The sequence below is a fragment of the Silurus meridionalis genome, chromosome 27 (genome assembly GCF_014805685.1).
Source record: "Silurus meridionalis isolate SWU-2019-XX chromosome 27, ASM1480568v1, whole genome shotgun sequence".
Lineage (NCBI taxonomy): Eukaryota > Metazoa > Chordata > Actinopteri > Siluriformes > Siluridae > Silurus > Silurus meridionalis.
Window position 1 is genome coordinate 17,811,660 of NC_060910.1, and position 18,284 is coordinate 17,829,943.

Here is an 18,284-nt window from a genome sequence, read left to right on the forward strand (position 1 = left end):
ATGAAGATGCTACATGACACTAGATAAACATTATTTTACAAAGAATAAAAGTGCTGAAGCGCTTCATAAAAAATACCAGATTTCAGAAGGTATTACAGAAAAACTTCACAGGAAATTAGTACTAAGCAGGTTCTTCTATCCAAACTGAAAAGCGAACACCAGCTTTCACAAATGTTTCATTAGAATTGATTAGGAGGATGTTGATGATCTCAGGTTGTGTGACACGACCAGTGACGTCATCACCCATCTGATCCATATCCTGCTATTCAAATCTCCTCAGTTCCACTGCTGTATTATGGATTATCTTCTGACTGCAGGTTGAAGTTTCTGTGGAGGAAGTGAATGGAGGTGAAACACAACACAAACCCTGAGGAAGATTTGGTACAACAGCAGGAGACCACAGATGAAGAACATTAATATTCCAGATTACAGTGTAAACATCATGTCTTACTCTCTCACTGCAGCAGGATCACACACTCTCACACTTTAGGAGTTACTGGAGGAAGAATCTCCTTTAGAGGCTGTAAAACATTCAAATCATCACAAAGTGAAATCAAAACACTGCAGCACATAAACACTGTAGTGGATTTAAACATCATTTATGGATCATAAAGTTTCACTTACAGGGTCTGGATGGAACAGGAACAGGTTTAAATCCTGAAACACAGATGATGAACAGTTATTATTAAATCTGTGCTCTGTGTTTAATTAAGAATCAGATTATTATTGTGTTTTATTTAACAATTAAAGTTAAAATATGTGAAACATCCATTAAATCCTGTTGCAAAAATTACAAAGTTTGAATCTGGTCTCTGTGAACTTCATACCTGTTTTTTTCCTCTTTTTACCAGAGTTTTTCTTCTTCCAGACCACAATTCCAGCAACAACAATAACAAGAAAAAGGAGAGACACGACCACACCAACGACGATCCCAATCACAATCAGTCCTCCATCTGATCCTCCACCTGTTAAATCAGAACAGAGTCTTTATTATCTGCTGCATCAGTAAATCAGTGTTCACTCTGTAAATGTGTAGTGGATCAGGACCTTTTGGTACTTTGAGCACCATCTCCTTCTCCAAGCTGCTGTGCTCAATCACACAGGTGTAGGTGTGTTTCTGCAGCTCCTCAGCTGAGACTTTCAGAATGCTCCTCTTCTGGAAGCTTCCATCCTGGTTGGGTAACGTCTCTCTGAGCTCCACGTCTTCATACACGTCCACTCCGTCCTTCTGCCAGGAGATATTCAGTGCTTTGGGGAAGAAACCTGTAGCATGACACACCACCTCTGGAGACGACGAGTTTTTCTGGAACACAGATGCTGCAGGAGGAACTGCAGAAACACAGAGACATAAATATAATAAACCCTGTGAGATTTATTTATTTATAAATGACTATAAAAAAAAATATTTTAAACGTTTTTTTTTTGTAAGAAGCTACAAGACCTACATTAGGCCATCTGTGTGTGTGTGTGTGTGTGTGTCTGTGTGTGTGTGTCTGTGTGTGAGGGAGTGTGTTATTATTGTGTACACTATCAGCGTGTGTGTTGTAGTGAGGGAGTGTGTTATTAGTGTGTACACTATCAGTGTGTGTGTGCTGTAGTGAGGGAGTGTGTTATTAGTGTGTACACTATCAGTGTGTGTGTTGTAGTGAGGAGTGTGTTATTAGTGTACACTATCAGTGTGTGTGTTGTAGTGAGGAGTGTGTTATTAGTGTGTACACTATCAGTGTGTGTGTGCTGTAGTGAGGAGTGTGTTATTAGTGTGTACACTATCAGTGTGTGTGTTGTAGTGAGGAGTGTGTTATTAGTGTGTACACTATCAGAGTGTGTGTTGTAGTGAGCGAGTGTGTTATTAGTGTGTACACTATCAGTGTGTGTGTAGTGAGGAGTGTGTTATTAGTGTGTACACTATCAGTGTGTGTGTTGTAATGAGGAGTGTGTTATTAGTGTGTACACTATCAGTGTGTGTGTGTGTAGTGAGGAGTGTGTTATTAGTGTGTACACTATCAGTGTGTGTGTGTTGTATTGAGGAGTGTGTTATTAGTGTGTACACTATCAGTGTGTGTGTTGTAATGAGGAGTGTGTTATTAGTGTACACTATCAGTGTGTGTGTGTTGTATTGAGGAGTGTGTTATTAGTGTGTACACTATCAGTGTGTGTGTTGTAATGAGGAGTGTGTTATTAGTGTGTACACTATCAGTGTGTGTGTGCTGTAGTGAGGGAGTGTTATTAGTGTGTACACTATCAGTGTGTGTGTGCTGTAGTGAGGAGTGTGTTATTAGTGTGTACACTATCAGTGTGTGTGTTGTAGTGAGGAGTGTGTTATTAGTGTGTACACTATCAGTGTGTGTGTTGTAGTGAGGGTGTGTTATTAGTGTGTACACTATCAGTGTGTGTGTTGTAGTGAGGAGTGTGTTATTAGTGTGTACACTATCAGTGTGTGTGTTGTAGTGAGGAGTGTGTTATTAGTGTGTACACTATCAGTGTGTGTGTGTGTAGTGAGGAGTGTGTTATTAGTGTGTACACTATCAGTGTGTGTTGTAATGAGGAGTGTGTTATTAGTGTGTACACCATCAGTGTGTGTGTTGTAATGAGGAGTGTGTTATTAGTGTACACTATCAGTGTGTGTGTGTGTAGTGAGGGTGTGTTATTAGTGTGTACACTATCAGTGTGTGTGTTGTAGTGAGGAGTGTGTTATTAGTGTGTACACTATCAGTGTGTGTGTTGTAGTAAGGGAGTGTGTTATTAGTGTGTACTCTATCAGTGTGTGTGTTGTAGTGAGGAGTGTGTTATTAGTGTGTATACTATCAGTGTGTGTGTTGTAGTAAGGGAGTGTGTTATTAGTGTGTACACTATCAGTGTGTGTGTTGTAGTGAGGAGTGTGTTATTAGTGTGTACACTATCAGTGTGTGTGTTGTAGTGAGGAGTGTGTTATTAGTGTGTACACTATCAGTGTGTGTGTTGTAGTGAGGAGTGTGTTATTAGTGTGTACACTATCAGTGTGTGTGTTGTAGTGAGGGAGTGTGTTATTAGTGTACACTATCAGTGTGTGTGTTGTAGTGAGGAGTGTGTACACTATCAGTGTGTGTGTTGTAGTGAGGGAGTGTGTACACTATCAGTGTGTGTGTTGTGATGAGGAGTGTGTTATTAATGTGTACACTATCAGTGTGTGTGTGTGTACACTATCAGTGTGTGTTGTAGTGAGGAGTGTGTTATTAGTGTGTACACTATCAGTGTGTGTTGTAGTGAGGAGTGTGTTATTAGTGTGTACACTATCAGTGTGTGTGTTGTAGTGAGGAGTGTGTTATTAGTGTGTACACTATCAGTGTGTGTGTTGTAGTGAGGCAGTGTGTACACTATCAGTGTGTGTTGTAGTGAGGGAGTGTGTACACTATCAGTGTGTGTGTTGTGATGAGGGAGTGTGTTATTAATGTGTACACTATCAGTGTGTGTGTTGTAGTGAGGAGTGTGTTATTAGTGTGTACACTATCAGAGTGTGTGTGTTGTAGTGAGGTGTGTTATTAGTGTGTACACTATCAGTGTGTGTGTTGTAGTGAGGGAGTGTGTTATTAGTGTGTACACTATCAGTGTGTGTGTTGTAGTGAGGGAGTGTGTTATTAGTGTGTACACTATCAGTGTGTGTGTTGTAGTGAGGGAGTGTGTACACTATCAGTGTGTGTGTTGTAGTGAGGGAGTGTGTACACTATCAGTGTGTGTGTTGTGATGAGGGAGTGTGTTATTAGTGTGTACACTATCAGTGTGTGTGTTGTAGTGAGGAGTGTGTTATTAGTGTGTACACTATCAGTGTGTGTGCTGTAGTGAGGAGTGTGTTATTAGTGTGTACACTATCAGTGTGTGTGTTGTAGTGAGGAGTGTGTTATTAGTGTGTACACTATCAGTGTGTGTGTTGTAGTGAGGAGTGTGTTATTAGTGTGTACACTATCAGAGTGTGTGTTGTAGTGAGGTGTGTTATTAGTGTGTACACTATCAGTGTGTGTGTGTTGTAGTGAGGAGTGTGTTATTAGTGTGTACACTATCAGTGTGTGTGTTGTAGTGAGGAGTGTGTTATTAGTGTGTACACTATCAGTGTGTGTGTTGTAGTGAGGAGTGTGTACACTATCAGTGTGTGTGTTGTAGTGAGGAGTGTGTACACTATCAGTGTGTGTTGTGATGAGGAGTGTGTTATTAATGTGTACACCATAGTGTGTACACTATCTGTGTGTGTGTTGTAGTGAGTGTGTTATTAGTGTGTACACTATCAGTGTGTGTGTGTTGTAGTGAGGAGTGTGTTATTAGTGTGTACACTATCAGTGTGTGTGTTGTAGTGAGGAGTGTGTTATTAGTGTGTACACTATCAGTGTGTGTGTAGTGAGGAGTGTGTTATTAGTGTACACTATCAGTGTGTGTGTTGTAGTGAGGAGTGTGTTATTAGTGTGTACACTATCAGTGTGTGTGTTGTAGTGAGGAGTGTGTTATTAGTGTGTACACTATCTGTGTGTGTGTTGTAGTGAGGTGTGTTATTAGTGTGTACACTATCAGTGTGTGTGTTGTAGTGAGAGTGTGTTATTAGTGTGTACACTATCAGTGTGTGTGTTGTAGTGAGGAGTGTGTACACTATCAGTGTGTGTGTTGTAGTGAGGAGTGTACACTATCAGTGTGTGTGTTGTGATGAGGGAGTGTGTTATTAGTGTGTACACTATCAGTGTGTGTGCTGTAGTGAGGAGTGTGTTATTAGTGTGTACACTATCAGTGTGTGTGTGCTGCAGTGAGGGAGTGTGTTATTAGTGTGTACACTATCAGTGTGTGTGTTGTAGTGAGGAGTGTGTTATTAGTGTGTACACTATCAGTGTGTGTGTTGTAGTGAGGGAGTGTGTTATTAGTGTGTACACTATCAGTGTGTGTGTTGTAATGAGGAGTGTGTTATTAGTGTGTACACTATCAGTGTGTGTGCTGTAGTGAGGAGTGTGTTATTAGTGTGTACACTATCAGTGTGTGTTGTAGTGAGGGAGTGTGTTATTAGTGTGTACACTATCAGTGTGTGTGTGTTGTAGTGAGTGTGTTATTAGTGTGTACACTATCAGTGAGTGTGTTGTATTGAGGAGTGTGTTATTAGTGTGTACACTATCAGTGTGTGTGTTGTAGTGAGGGAGTGTGTTATTAGTGTGTACACTATCAGTGTGTGTGTTGTAGTGAGGAGTGTGTTATTAGTGTACACTATCAGTGTGTGTGTTGTAGTGAGGAGTGTGTTATTAGTGTGTACACTATCAGTGTGTGTGTGTTGTAGTGAGGAGTGTGTTATTAGTGTGTACACTATCAGTGTGTGTGTTGTAGTGAGGAGTGTGTTATTAGTGTGTACACTATCAGTGTGTGTGTTGTATTGAGGAGTGTGTTATTAGTGTGTACACTATCAGTGTGTGTGTGTTGTAGTGAGGAGTGTGTTATTAGTGTGTACACTATCAGTGTGTGTGTTGTAGTGAGGGAGTGTGTTATTAGTGTGTACACTATCAGTGTGTGTGTTGTAATGAGGGAGTGTGTTATTAGTGTGTACACTATCAGTGTGTGTGTTGTAGTGAGGGAGTGTGTTATTAGTGTGTACACTATCAGTGTGTGTGTGCTGTAGTGAGGAGTGTGTTATTAGTGTGTACACTGTCAGAGTGTGTTGTAATGAGGAGTGTGTTATTAGTGTGTACACCATCAGTGTGTGTTGTAATGAGGAGTGTGTTATTAGTGTGTACACTATCAGTGTGTGTGTTGTAGTGAGGAGTGTGTTATTAGTGTGTACACTATCAGTGTGTGTGTGTTGTAGTGAGGAGTGTGTTATTAGTGTGTACACTATCAGTGTGTGTGTTGTAGTGAGGAGTGTGTTATTAGTGTGTACACTATCAGTGTGTGTGTTGTAGTGAGGAGTGTGTTATTAGTGTGTACACTATCAGTGTGTGTGTTGTAATGAGGAGTGTGTTATTAGTGTGTACACTATCAGTGTGTGTGTTGTAGTGAGGAGTGTGTTATTAGTGTGTACACTATCAGTGTGTGTGTTGTAGTGAGGAGTGTGTTATTAGTGTGTACACTATCAGTGTGTGTGTTGTAGTGAGGAGTGTGTTATTAGTGTGTACACTATCAATGTTTGTGTTTTAGTGAGGCAGTGTGTACACTATCAGTGTGTGTGTTGTAGTGAGGTGTGTACACTATCAGTGTGTGTGTTGTGATGAGGAGTGTGTTATTAATGTGTACACTATCAGTGTGTGTTGTAGTGAGGAGTGTGTTATTAGTGTGTACACTATCAGAGTGTGTGTGTTGTAGTGGGGAGTGTGTTATTAGTGTGTACACTATCAGTGTGTGTGTTGTAGTGAGAGTGTGTTATTAGTGTGTACACTATCAGTGTGTGTGTTGTAGTGAGGAGTGTGTTATTAGTGTGTACACTATCAGTGTGTGTGTTGTAGTGAGGAGTGTGTACACTATCAGTGTGTGTGTTGTAGTGAGGGTGTGTTATTAGTGTACACTATCAGTGTGTGTTGTGATGAGGAGTGTGTTATTAGTGTGTACACTATCAGTGTGTGTGTGTTGTAGTGAGGAGTGTGTTATTAGTGTGTACACTATCAGTGTGTGTGTTATAGTGAGGAGTGTGTTATTAGTGTGTACACCATCAGTGTGTGTGTTGTAGTGAGGGAGTGTTATTAGTGTGTACACTATCAGTGTGTGTGTTGTATTGAGGAGTGTGTTATTAGTGTGTACACTATCAGAGTGTGTGTTGTAGTGAGGAGTGTGTTATTAGTGTGTACACTATCAGTGTGTGTTGTAGTGAGGGAGTGTGTTATTAGTGTGTACACTATCAGTGTGTGTGTGTGTTGTAGTGAGAGTGTGTTATTAGTGTGTACACTATCAGTGTGTGTGTTGTGAGTGAGGGAGTGTGTTATTAGTGTACACTATCAGTGTGTGTGTTGTGATGAGGAGTGTGTTATTAATGTGTACACTATCAGTGTGTGTTGTAGTGAGGGAGTGTGTTATTAGTGTGTACACTATCAGAGTGTGTGTGTTGTAGTGAGGTGTGTTATTAGTGTGTACACTATCAGTGTGTGTGTTGTAGTGAGAGTGTGTTATTAGTGTGTACACTATCAGTGTGTGTTGTAGTGAGGAGCGTGTTATTAGTGTGTACACTATCAGTGTGTGTGTTGTAGTGAGGGAGTGTACACTATCAGTGTGTGTGTTGTAGTGAGGAGTATGTACACTATCAGTGTGTGTGTTGTGATGAGGAGTGTGTTATTAGTGTGTACACTATCAGTGTGTGTGTGTTGTAGTGAGAGTGTGTTATTAGTGTGTACACTATCAGTGTGTGTTGTAGTGAGGGAGTGTGTTATTAGTGTGTACACCATCAGTATGTGTGTTGTAGTGAGGGAGTGTGTTATTAGTGTGTACACTATCAGTGTGTGTTGTATTGAGGAGTGTGTTATTAGTGTGTACACTATCAGTGTGTGTGTGTGTAGTGAGGGAGTGTTATTAGTGTGTACACTATCAGTGTGTGTGTGTGTGTTGTAGTGAGGTGTGTTATTAGTGTGTACACTATCAGTGTGTGTGTTGTATTGAGGAGTGTGTTATTAGTGTGTACACTATCAAAGTGTGTGTGTTGTAGTGAGGGTGTGTTATTAGTACACTATCAGTGTGTGTGTTGTGATGAGGAGTGTGTTATTAGTGTGTACACTATCAGTGTGTGTGTGTTGTAGTGAGGGAGTGTGTTATTAGTGTGTACACTATCAGTGTGTGTGTTGTAGTGAGGGAGTGTGTTATTAGTGTGTACACCATCAGTATGTGTGTTGTAGTGAGGGAGTGTGTTAGTGTGTACACTATCAGTGTGTGTTGTATTGAGGAGTGTGTTATTAGTGTACACTATCAGTGTGTGTGTGTGTTGTAGTGAGGGAGTGTGTTATTAGTGTGTACACTATCAGTGTGTGTGTGTTGTAGTGAGGAGTGTGTTATTAGTGTGTACACTATCAGTGTGTGTGTGTAGTGAGGGAGTGTGTTATTAGTGTGTACACTATCAAAGTGTGTGTTGTAGTGAGGGAGTGTGTTATTAGTGTGTACACTATCAGAGTGTGTGTTGTAGTGAGGGAGTGTGTTATTAGTGTGTACACTATCAGAGTGTGTGTTGTAGTGAGGGAGTGTTATTAGTGTACACTATCAGTGTGTGTGTTGTAGTGAGGAGTGTGTTATTAGTACACTATCAGTGTGTGTGTGTTGTAGTGAGAGTGTGTTATTAGTGTGTACACTATCAGTGTGTGTGTTGTATTGAGGAGTGTGTTATTAGTGTGTACACTATCAGAGTGTGTGTTGTAGTGAGGGAGTGTGTTATTAGTGTGTACACTATCAGTGTGTGTGTGTGTTGTAGTGAGGGAGTGTGTTATTAGTGTGTACACTATCAGTGTGTGTGTTGTATTGAGGGAGTGTGTTATTAGTGTGTACACTATCAAAGTGTGTGTTGTAGTGAGGGAGTGTGTTATTAGTGTGTACACTATCAGAGTGTGTGTTGTAGTGAGGGAGTGTGTTATTAGTGTGTACACTATCAGAGTGTGTGTTGTAGTGAGGAGTGTGTTATTAGTGTGTACACTATCAGTGTGTGTGTTGTAGTGAGGGAGTGTGTTATTAGTACACTATCAGTGTGTTTAGAATGATTGAAGTGTGTTACAGTAACACAGTAGATCACACACTTTTCCTCTCCAGAGTCTCTCTGCTGTGAGAAATGAACTTCTTTATCCAGTTGATACACTCAGTCTCCAGGAAGTTCTTCCAGTATTCAGCCTCAGTTCTTATAGGATCCCATCTGTTTATAAAGATCTCAACTTCATCAATAACTGCAGTCCAGCTTCCAGTGTTCAGATCCAGACTGAAGAAATCTTCTCCATCATAACCGTACTGATCGTATCCTCTAGTGGTGCCGTTACCATCAATCTCACAGCCGTACATCCTCTGTAGAGTATGAACTCCTGCACACACACACACACACACACACACACACACACACACACACACAGCTAAACTATAGCCTGGGATCAATGAAGATCTCGTGTGGTGGAGGTAAATGTGATCTTGTTCCTGGTGAATCAGATGTGATTTTGCTTTGCAACATCTAATGATGACGTCACCAAATACATTAATGTAGAAAACTTGTGGTTGGTGGAAGTGAGGTTTAAATTCACACCTGCAGTTACACCATAATGCAGTCAATGTGTGTGGTAATTATTAAAGCTGTGTGTGTGTGTGTGTGTGTGTGTGTGTGTGTGTGTGTGTGTGTGTGTGTTTTACCTTCAGTCTGATTAAACTTCTGCTTTATTACATCCAGGTGAATTTTGAAGATTTCCTGATTAACACACTGCTTCTGAGTCTCTCTGTCCCAGTAATCTGCACTGATCTTCTGGATCCACTGTGTCTTTGGGATCATCCTGCTGATGTTGCTGTCATGGTACACAAACTGCTGTCCATCAAACAGACCAACAGCAGTGAACTCTGGGAAATGTGTTCCTGGTGGGAGTCCAGTGTGGAGATACTGCAGAGAGTGTGGATCTGTACACAATAATGTATGATGGAGGAGACAATTTAAAGCTAAAAACAGAAACAGAGCTGCTCCACTATAAGATGGATTATTGTATGCTGTAGAGATTTACAGTGTTACTCTGTACATTTACAAGATAGCAGCTTATTATACAAATAAAACACTACAGTCTTTCAGCTTTAGCAGAGGTTCTGTTATAATGTGAGCTCACACTAACACACTGAACACACAATGTGAAGTGTTAACATGAACAAAGTGATGAAGCTGCCACAGGCTTATCAACCCAACATATACATTCATACTGTAATATTTCTAAACTCTATAAAAAGGCTGAATGGATTGAATAAATAATCCCCCATTAACAGCTCCGTTTCTCAAATTCCCCAGGATTAAGATTGTGAGATTAAATCAGGTTTAGGTTTTGGAAGTAGATCAGTGTTTTTTTCATTCATAAAATAGAGAGCAGCTTTTTTTTTTTTTTTTTTTACAAATGCTACAGCTACAAGTAATCCAAGGCCCCCCTTGTCCCTTGAGGAAGTCAATTTACTCATTTTAATCCTTGGTCTTTTTCCTTCCCACAAAAAGTCCTTGATAATTTTGTCATACCTTTTAAAGATCGGGTCTGGAATGTTTACAGGTATTATAATGGATATATAATTGAACTGCAGAGCAATAACCATTTTGACAATATTTACTTTACCCCACAGAGAGAGTTTCAGCTGTACCCATTTGTCCACATTATTTTTTATCTTTGACAGCAGTGGCTCATAATTCAACATCATTATAAGTTTTGTGTTTGTTTAACCCCAAGGTATTTCATACCATTTGGAATCCATTTAAAACCGAATTGGGTCACTGTACGGGAGTTACATGTTCTAGATATTGGCATAGCCTGACTTCTCCCAATTTATTTTGTATCCTGATACACTTGAATATAATTGAATAACGCTCATTAATGGAGGTAGAGATTTGAGAGGATCATGAGAACAACAAAATATCATCCGCATATAACATTGCTCAATCCCCTCCTCTACCCCTTTACTCTGCCCTAAAACTATTGTGAATAATAACAGGGACAATGGGCATCCCTGACGAGTACCTCTTGAAACTGTAAAAAACAAGGAAGTCATGCCATTTGTCATCACTAGTGCTCTAGGATTCTTATATAATAAACTAACCCAGGACCTATTTATCTGACCAGACCCAAAATTCGTCAGGGCGTCGGACCAAAACCGGGTGAAAAACCCCGATCGCAGCTATATCATTAGATGTGCAAAAGGCGTTTGTATGCCGCCCTTAGTCACAATTCGAAGGCTGAGGTTCTTTTACTGATGTTTATTAAGCTTGACATCAACACCGTAGAATTTACACCATAGAACTGAATAAAAAGGATAAATATACAAAATACATTCAGTTACAAAGAAAAACATTAAATTTAGACATAAAACAGAAAATAAATTTACATACCACTTTGCCTGCTTGTAGACTAAGAGTGGTAACTTCTTGCACAAACCTATATTTTAATTAAACATATCTTCTGTACAATAAGCATAGCAGCTTTCAATGCTCATCGTTGCTTTCTCTTGCATGCATACGGTGAACAGGAAGTGACCTGTACCACCAAGTATGATGCGATATGTATTAATAATGTGGTTTGTTCCTCCAAATAAAGTTATAAAGAATTCGATCTAGATCCTTAATAATCATGGAAGGAACTTCTAATGATAATGATGTATACACAGATCTAGATATACCTTCTGCCTTTGATAATAAAACCCTCCCAAATATTGAGAGGTCCCGCATTAACCACAAATTAAATCTCTTCTTAGTTTTCTCAATAATTGGCTCAAAATTTAACTGACTCCTTTGCTTTTCATTTTTACAAATTATTACACCCAAATACGTTAGCTGATGTTTAACTGGAATATTGTCTATTTCTGTAAAGGAGCAATCTTTAAGGGGAAATAATACAGATTTATCTAAATTCATTTTAAAGCCTAAAACAGCAGTGAATTCTCCATATATTTAATTATTTTGGTACTTCAAATTTGTTTTTCAAAAAAACTGCAGTGTCATCAGCAAACTGACTGAGTTTAAATTGTACACCTGAAGCTGTGATACCATCGAATTGATTTCTCTTAATATGTGATGCTAAAACTTGAGTGACTAACAAAAATAAAAAAGGAGAGAGGGGGCATCCCTGCCTAATGCCACGATCAATATTAAATCTTTGTGAGGTACCATGAGCAAGTGTGACAGAACTATTACACCCACTATATAATGTTTTAACAGCTTTCAAGAACATATCACCAAAACCAAACATTTTAATGACTTTGAAAACAAAACTATGATTGACCGTATCAAATGCTTTATAGAAATCAATAAATAAAATAAGACTATCATCCTCAATAAAGTGGTTATAATCAATCATATCTAAAACTAGTCTAATGTTATTCCTAATATGACGTCCCTGCATAAACCCTGATTGTTCTCGATCAATTATATCGTCTAAACCTTGCTTCAGTCTCCCAGCAAAAATCATTGCAAACAGTTTACTGTCAACATTTAACAAACTAATAGGCCTCCAATTTTCAATGACAATATTGTCTTTATTAGGTTTGGGAATCAATGTTATAACTCCTTGTTTTAATGAAACCGGCAATTCACCATTTTGTAGAGCTTCTACAAATACTAACAACAAAAAGGGTGAAAGTTCTTTAGCAAAAGAAGTTATAAAATTCTCCAGTTAGTCTGTCGTTGCCTGGAGATTTGTTAGTCTTTAATAAGTTAATGCACTCTCTCACCTCTTCAATGTCTATCTCTTTATCACAAGTATTCTGAAAGTTCTAGTTTATTTTTTTGGTATCACTCACCAAGCTATTTAGAAAAGTATCAATGTCGGAAGAGGCTGATACGGGGGAATACAAATTACCAAAAAACTGGGCAACATATTTTGAGATAATTGAGGAATTATCTACTACTTTATTGTTAATCCTTAATTTTGAAATTGAGGAAAAAACACTGTTTCTTTTTTCAAGGCCGAAAAAATATTTTGTATTTCTTTCTCCTTTTTCTAGCCATTTAAGTCTAGTTCTGATAAACGCCCCCCTAGATTTATCCTCATAAATTCTATCTAGTTCAAATTGCAATAAATCTAATTTTTGTAAATCACAAATTAGTGAAAGTTTCCTTTTTTTTCTATATAAACTAAAAATATCTTTAATAATTAATCTTTCTTTAATTTTTTTATTTTTTGATTGCAATTTTCCTTCATTGATAAATGCGGTTCTAATGTCAAACTTCAATAATTCCCAATACTTTCCATAAGATTTTTCTAAATCTGCAGTTCTCCTATATTTTTCAATATTACCTTTAATATTTTCCTTTAAACCTTCATTTTAAAGTAAACTATTAATTTAATTTCCAATAACCGCTATGTTTTTTGACTGATTCACCTTGTAAAATATGTATTTTAATAAATATTCCTTTATGATCTGTCATTATGCAAGGTTCTATCAATACAGAGGTCACATTATTAGATAAATCATTAGACACTAACCAATAGTCAATACGAGAATGAAGAGATGAGTCCTTATTACTCCATGTATAGTCTTCCTTGTCTGGATACTTATAACGCCAAACATCAGTAAGGCCCAGACTTAAACATACACCAACCAATTCACTAGAAGGGCCCGGTCTAGGTTTATGAGGCCATCCATCAATAGTTTCATTAAACACAGTATTGAAATCACCTCCCCAAATAACCCTGGCTAAAGGATATAAAGCAATGAAATGCTGTATCCTAGATTTAATTTCCGAAAAAAGTTTATCGTTGTTTTTTTTGTTATTAGTGGCGTAACAGTTGACTAACACAAATTGTTCAATATCTTAACCTAACACAAGTAATATCCATCTAACCACCATCATCTTTTTCTTCGTGTAATATTTGCCCTGTAAATGTATCTTGTAAAATAGCGACCCCTGCTGAGCGGTTGCTGCCAAATGACAACCAAATCTCTTTTCCCCTCTGATTTTTCCAAAACCCAACATCTAAAGGACATACATGCGTTTCCTGAATTAAACAAAAATCAACATATTTCTCTTTGCAATACAAAAATAAAGCCTTTCTCTTCACGATATCACGAATACCTCTGGCATTAATAGAACTATTACATAACGGGATTCTCACAAATAACACCCCAAAATTCTTGCTAAACTATGCATCTATTTTGTTTCCGAACAAAGATCATTATGTTATTATTAACAATGCTGCCGATTTCAGACTGCAGCGAGCTGATCAAAATTATGTAGCTCCATTATCATTTTCAGGACGAATCTCTCTACCATCGTCGAAAGCCCTCCCTCCGCTGAAATACGCATTTTTGCCTTCTTTCCTTGTTCTCTCCACAGTCGGCCAAAGTCTATTCCGTGCTTCTCTGTCGAAAGCAGTCAGGTCCTCCTTAAACCACAGCCCCTTCGTGAATAGATTCTCGTTGTTCTTTGAGTTTTTCCAAATTAAATCTCTAGCTGTACGAGAAATGAATCTTATGATCATCAGTCTTGGTTTCACTTTTCTGTCCACATCCAAAGTTTTAAGTTTGCCCAGACGGTGTGCCACATCCAAACCTTCTCCTACAATATGTTTAGCTGCGCCCGAAACCACCGCTTTGCATACTTCCATGGACCTCATTTTAACATTTTCGTTGGACTGTTCGGACAGCCCATACAAACGCAGGCACCACCTGTGGCTGTAGCGTTCCTGATCCTGAATTTTTATGTTCATTTCTTTGACCTTTTTTTCCATGAGAGTATTCGCATTTTTTAGCAATTCTTTTTCTTTCTGCAAAACCATCACATCATCGTGCACTGAAGTAAGAGATTTGCCTAAGGCTTCAATGTTGGAAGAATTTTCTGGAACCATTCTTTCAAGCTGATCAGATCTCTCATTGATTTTCTCTGAGAGAATTCAGATGATATTCTCCTGCACATCACTCAAAGAAAGCTCACTCAGATTAGCAGATGAGTCAACGACATATTTCTGTCTTTTGGGAGGCTGGTTTTTGCTTGGTGTAGTTGGGCTTTTCACTTTACAGGCATAAGAGTGAGTATCGTAAAAACCTCTCTTTTCCTTTACAGCATTGACCTCCATCTCTGTGCCAAGATCCTCCGCCATTTTGCTGAGTCATGTAGCGTAACTGCTGAAGATTTATTATGATCAAGTCTTGCTATTCCAAGATGTGGATGGAAAGAGAAATGGTGTAGGGGTGATTCTGAAGGAAGAGTACAGTAAGAGTGTAGTGGGGGTGAAAAGAGTTTCTGATAGGGTGATGATCGTGAAGGTGGAAGTTGAAGGGATGATGATAAATGTCATCGGTGCCTATGCTCCACAAGTTGGCTGTGAGATGGAGGAAAAGGAAAGATTCTGGAGTGAATTAGATGAAGTGGTAGATGGTGTACCTAGGAAAGAACGATTGGTGATTGGGGCAGACTTTAATGGGCATGTAGGTGAAGGGAACAGAGGTGATGATGAGGTGATGGTAGGTATGGTTTTAAGGAGAGGAATGTGGAAGGGCAGATGGTGGTAGATTTTGCTAAAAGGATGGAAATGGCAGTGGTGAACACTTATTTTAAGAAGAAGGAGGATCATAGGGTGGCGTATAAGAGTGGAGGAAGGTGCACACAGGTGGACTATGTGCTATGCAGGAGATGCAACCTGAAGGAGATTGGAGACTGTAAGGTGTTGGCAGGGGACAGTGTAGCTAGACAGCATCGGATGGTGGTCTGTAGGATGGTTTTGGAGGAAGAAGAAGAGGAGAGAGTGAGGACTGAAAGAAGAATAAGATGGTGGAAACTGAAGGAGGAAGAGTGTAGTGTGAGGTTCAGGGAAGAGGTCAGACAGGGGCTCAGTGGTGTTAAGGAGGTGTTGGATGATTGGGCAACTACTGCAGGAGTGATGAGGAGGCAGCTAGAAAAGTACTTGGTGTGACATCTGGAAATAGAAAGCAAGACAAGGAGACGTGGTGGTGGAATGAGGAAGTGCAGGAGAGCATAAGGAGAAAGAGGTTGGCAAAACAGAAGTGGGATAGACAGAGTGATGAGAAAAGTAGGCAGGAGTACAAGGAGATGCGGCAGCAGGTTAAGAGGATGTGGCGAAAGCCAAGGAAAAGGCATATGAGGAGCTGTATGAGAGGTTGGACACTAAGGAAGGAGAAAAGGATTTATACCGATTGGCCAGGCAGAGGGACCGAGCTGGAAAGGATGTACTGCAAGTTAGAGCAGTAAAGGATGGAGAGGAAATGTGTTGACTAGTGAGGAGAGTGTGTTGAGAAGGTGGAGGAGTATTTTGAGCAGCTGATGAATGAGGAAAATCAGAGAGAGAAGGTTGGATGATGTGGAGTTGGTGAAGCAGGATGTAGATAGGATTAGTAAGGAGGAAGTGAGAGCAGCGATTAAGAGGATGAAGAGTGGAAAGTCGGTTGGACCAGATGACATACCGGTAGAAGCGTGGAGATGTTTAGGAGAGATGGCAGTGGAGTTTTTAACCAGATTGTTTAACAGGATTTTGGAAGGTGAGAAGATGCCTGAGGAATGGAGAAGAGTGTGCTGGTACCGATCTTTAAGCATAAAGGAGATGTGCAGACCTGCAGTAACTACAGAATTAAGTTGATCAGTCACACCATGAAGTTATGGGAAAGAGTAGTGGAAGCCAGGCTGAGAGAAGAGGTGACCATCTGTGAGCAACAGTATGGTTTCATGCCGAGGAAGAGCACCACAGATGCCTTATTTGCTTTGAGAATGTTGATGGAGAAGTATAGAGAAGGACAGAAGGAATTGCATTGTGTATTTGTGGATTTAGAGAAGGCGTACGACAGAGTGCCAAGAGAGGAGTTGTGGTATTGTATGAGGAAGTCAGGTGTGTCAGAGAAGTATGTGAGGGTGGTGCAGGACATGTATGAGGACAGTGTGAAGGCAGTGAAGTGTGCAGTAGGTACGACAGACTGGTTCAGGGTGAAGATTGGACTGCATCAAGGATCGGCCCTGAGCCCTTTCCTGTTTGCAGTGGTGATGGATAGGTTGACGGACGAGGTCAGACAGGAGTCTCCCTGGACTATAATGTTTGCAGATGATATTGATGATATGCAGATGATATGTTAAGGTTTTCGTTGGGAGTGACGACGATGGACAAGATTAGAAATGAGTTTATTAGAGGGACAGCGCATGTAGGATGTTTTGGTGACAAGGTGAGGGAGGTGAGATTGAGATGGTTTGGACATGAATTATATTGGTAGAAGAATGCTGAGGATGGAGCCACCAGGTAGGAGGAAAAGAGGAAGAACAAGGAGGAGGTTCATGGATGTGGTGAGGGAAGACATGCAGGTAGTTGGTGTAAAAGAGGCGGATGTAGAGGACAGGGGGTATGGAGACGGATGATCCGCTGGGGAGTTTTTAAGAAATCTAAAGGAAATCTAAAGGCAAAATCACTCAAAGCGGTGTATTTTCAAGACGCGGCTCCTTAACCGCAGTCCCACCCCAGTACCTCTCTGGTGTAGCGGGCCATGATATCCCTCATGACGTTATATAGTGTCACTATAAAAGATTTACACCTGTATGGAGACTCTCTGTTTATATATCAGTACCAGGAGCTGCTACACTGACTAACATTTCTATAAACACAAACTTCAAACTGGATTTGATTTATTTATTAAAACTCACCTGCTGAGGAGGAACGGAGAAGAAGAACTACAAGAAGCAGAAGATCCAATAAAGCGCTTCCGTAAGCCATCTTACAGAAACTTCATTATTACATTGTTTTGTGTAAAAGTTTAAATAAAAAAGTAACAAACAAACTTAAAACTCATAGAGGACATGCTGCGCTTTGTTTATATGACGTTAGTGTCGGCTCCCGGAAAAAGTGGAAGTTAATTCTGTAGGCGTGTTTGGGGGGTGTGTGCAGGGGCGTAGATGACGCGGGGGACATGTCTTTTTATAAAAAGTAAATTCGTCCCCTCACTTTATATTGGAGTGTGTGTGTTCACGACATGTTGAGGTTTTAATGGAGCAATGTATATTAATGCAGAGTGATTTAAAATTCTAAGAGACAAGATAGTCTATACAAGACGTTCACGTATCCATGGCAACCAGTCACTCACTTGTCACGTGATCATCACGCGCCCTGGTACTGTAGCTCGAGTCGCATGCGCGATCCAACATTCGGTTGCGATGAGCTCAAAACGGCAAAAAACGTTTGTTTTATCAAAACCCTTCAAATAAGAATAAAGATCATGTTGAAGTGAGATTTTACAGCATGTTTATCTCTGTGTGTCACTGTATGAACACGGAGACACGAGGACACGAATAGTAACATTAAAGATGTGATTTTAATAATAAGGAGCAGGTAAATCACACACACATACAACCGAGTAAAGACCATAACAGACACTGAGTGAAGACCGTGGTGATGAGTATAAATAGAGTCCGGGTGAACAGACAGGTGAAGACGGGAAACAAACATGGTGGATGACAGGGTGCAAAGGATGATGGGTAATGTAGTCCGGTGAATGAGGGTGGATGACAGGGGAGACATTACAGTATGCTGATAGGAACTGATCTTTATTTTATGGGCTGATCTTTCATTATTGCACGAATTTTAAGTTTTGGCAGTTTTAAGCAGGTTTATGTATTGAGATCTATGTTCGCTTTAATACTGTGTATAGAACTACTACTTTTAAACAAACCAGCCAGGAAG

General features: G+C 39.7%; 1 protein-coding gene across 1 annotated transcript; it reads right to left on the reverse strand.

Moving 5' to 3' along the window:
- Positions 1–471: 471 nt before the first annotated feature.
- On the reverse strand, positions 472–17,473 carry LOC124380957 (BOLA class I histocompatibility antigen, alpha chain BL3-7-like). Its single transcript, XM_046842306.1, has 7 exons — positions 17,252–17,473; positions 9,292–9,549; positions 8,697–8,972; positions 1,048–1,329; positions 828–965; positions 625–657; positions 472–521 (listed from the first exon to the last, which is right to left on the reverse strand). The coding sequence occupies exons 1-7, from the start codon at positions 17,319–17,321 to the stop codon at positions 487–489; spliced, it is 1,092 nt and encodes a 363-aa protein (XP_046698262.1). The 5' UTR covers positions 17,322–17,473; the 3' UTR covers positions 472–486.
- Between the last annotated feature and the right edge of the window lie 811 nt (positions 17,474–18,284).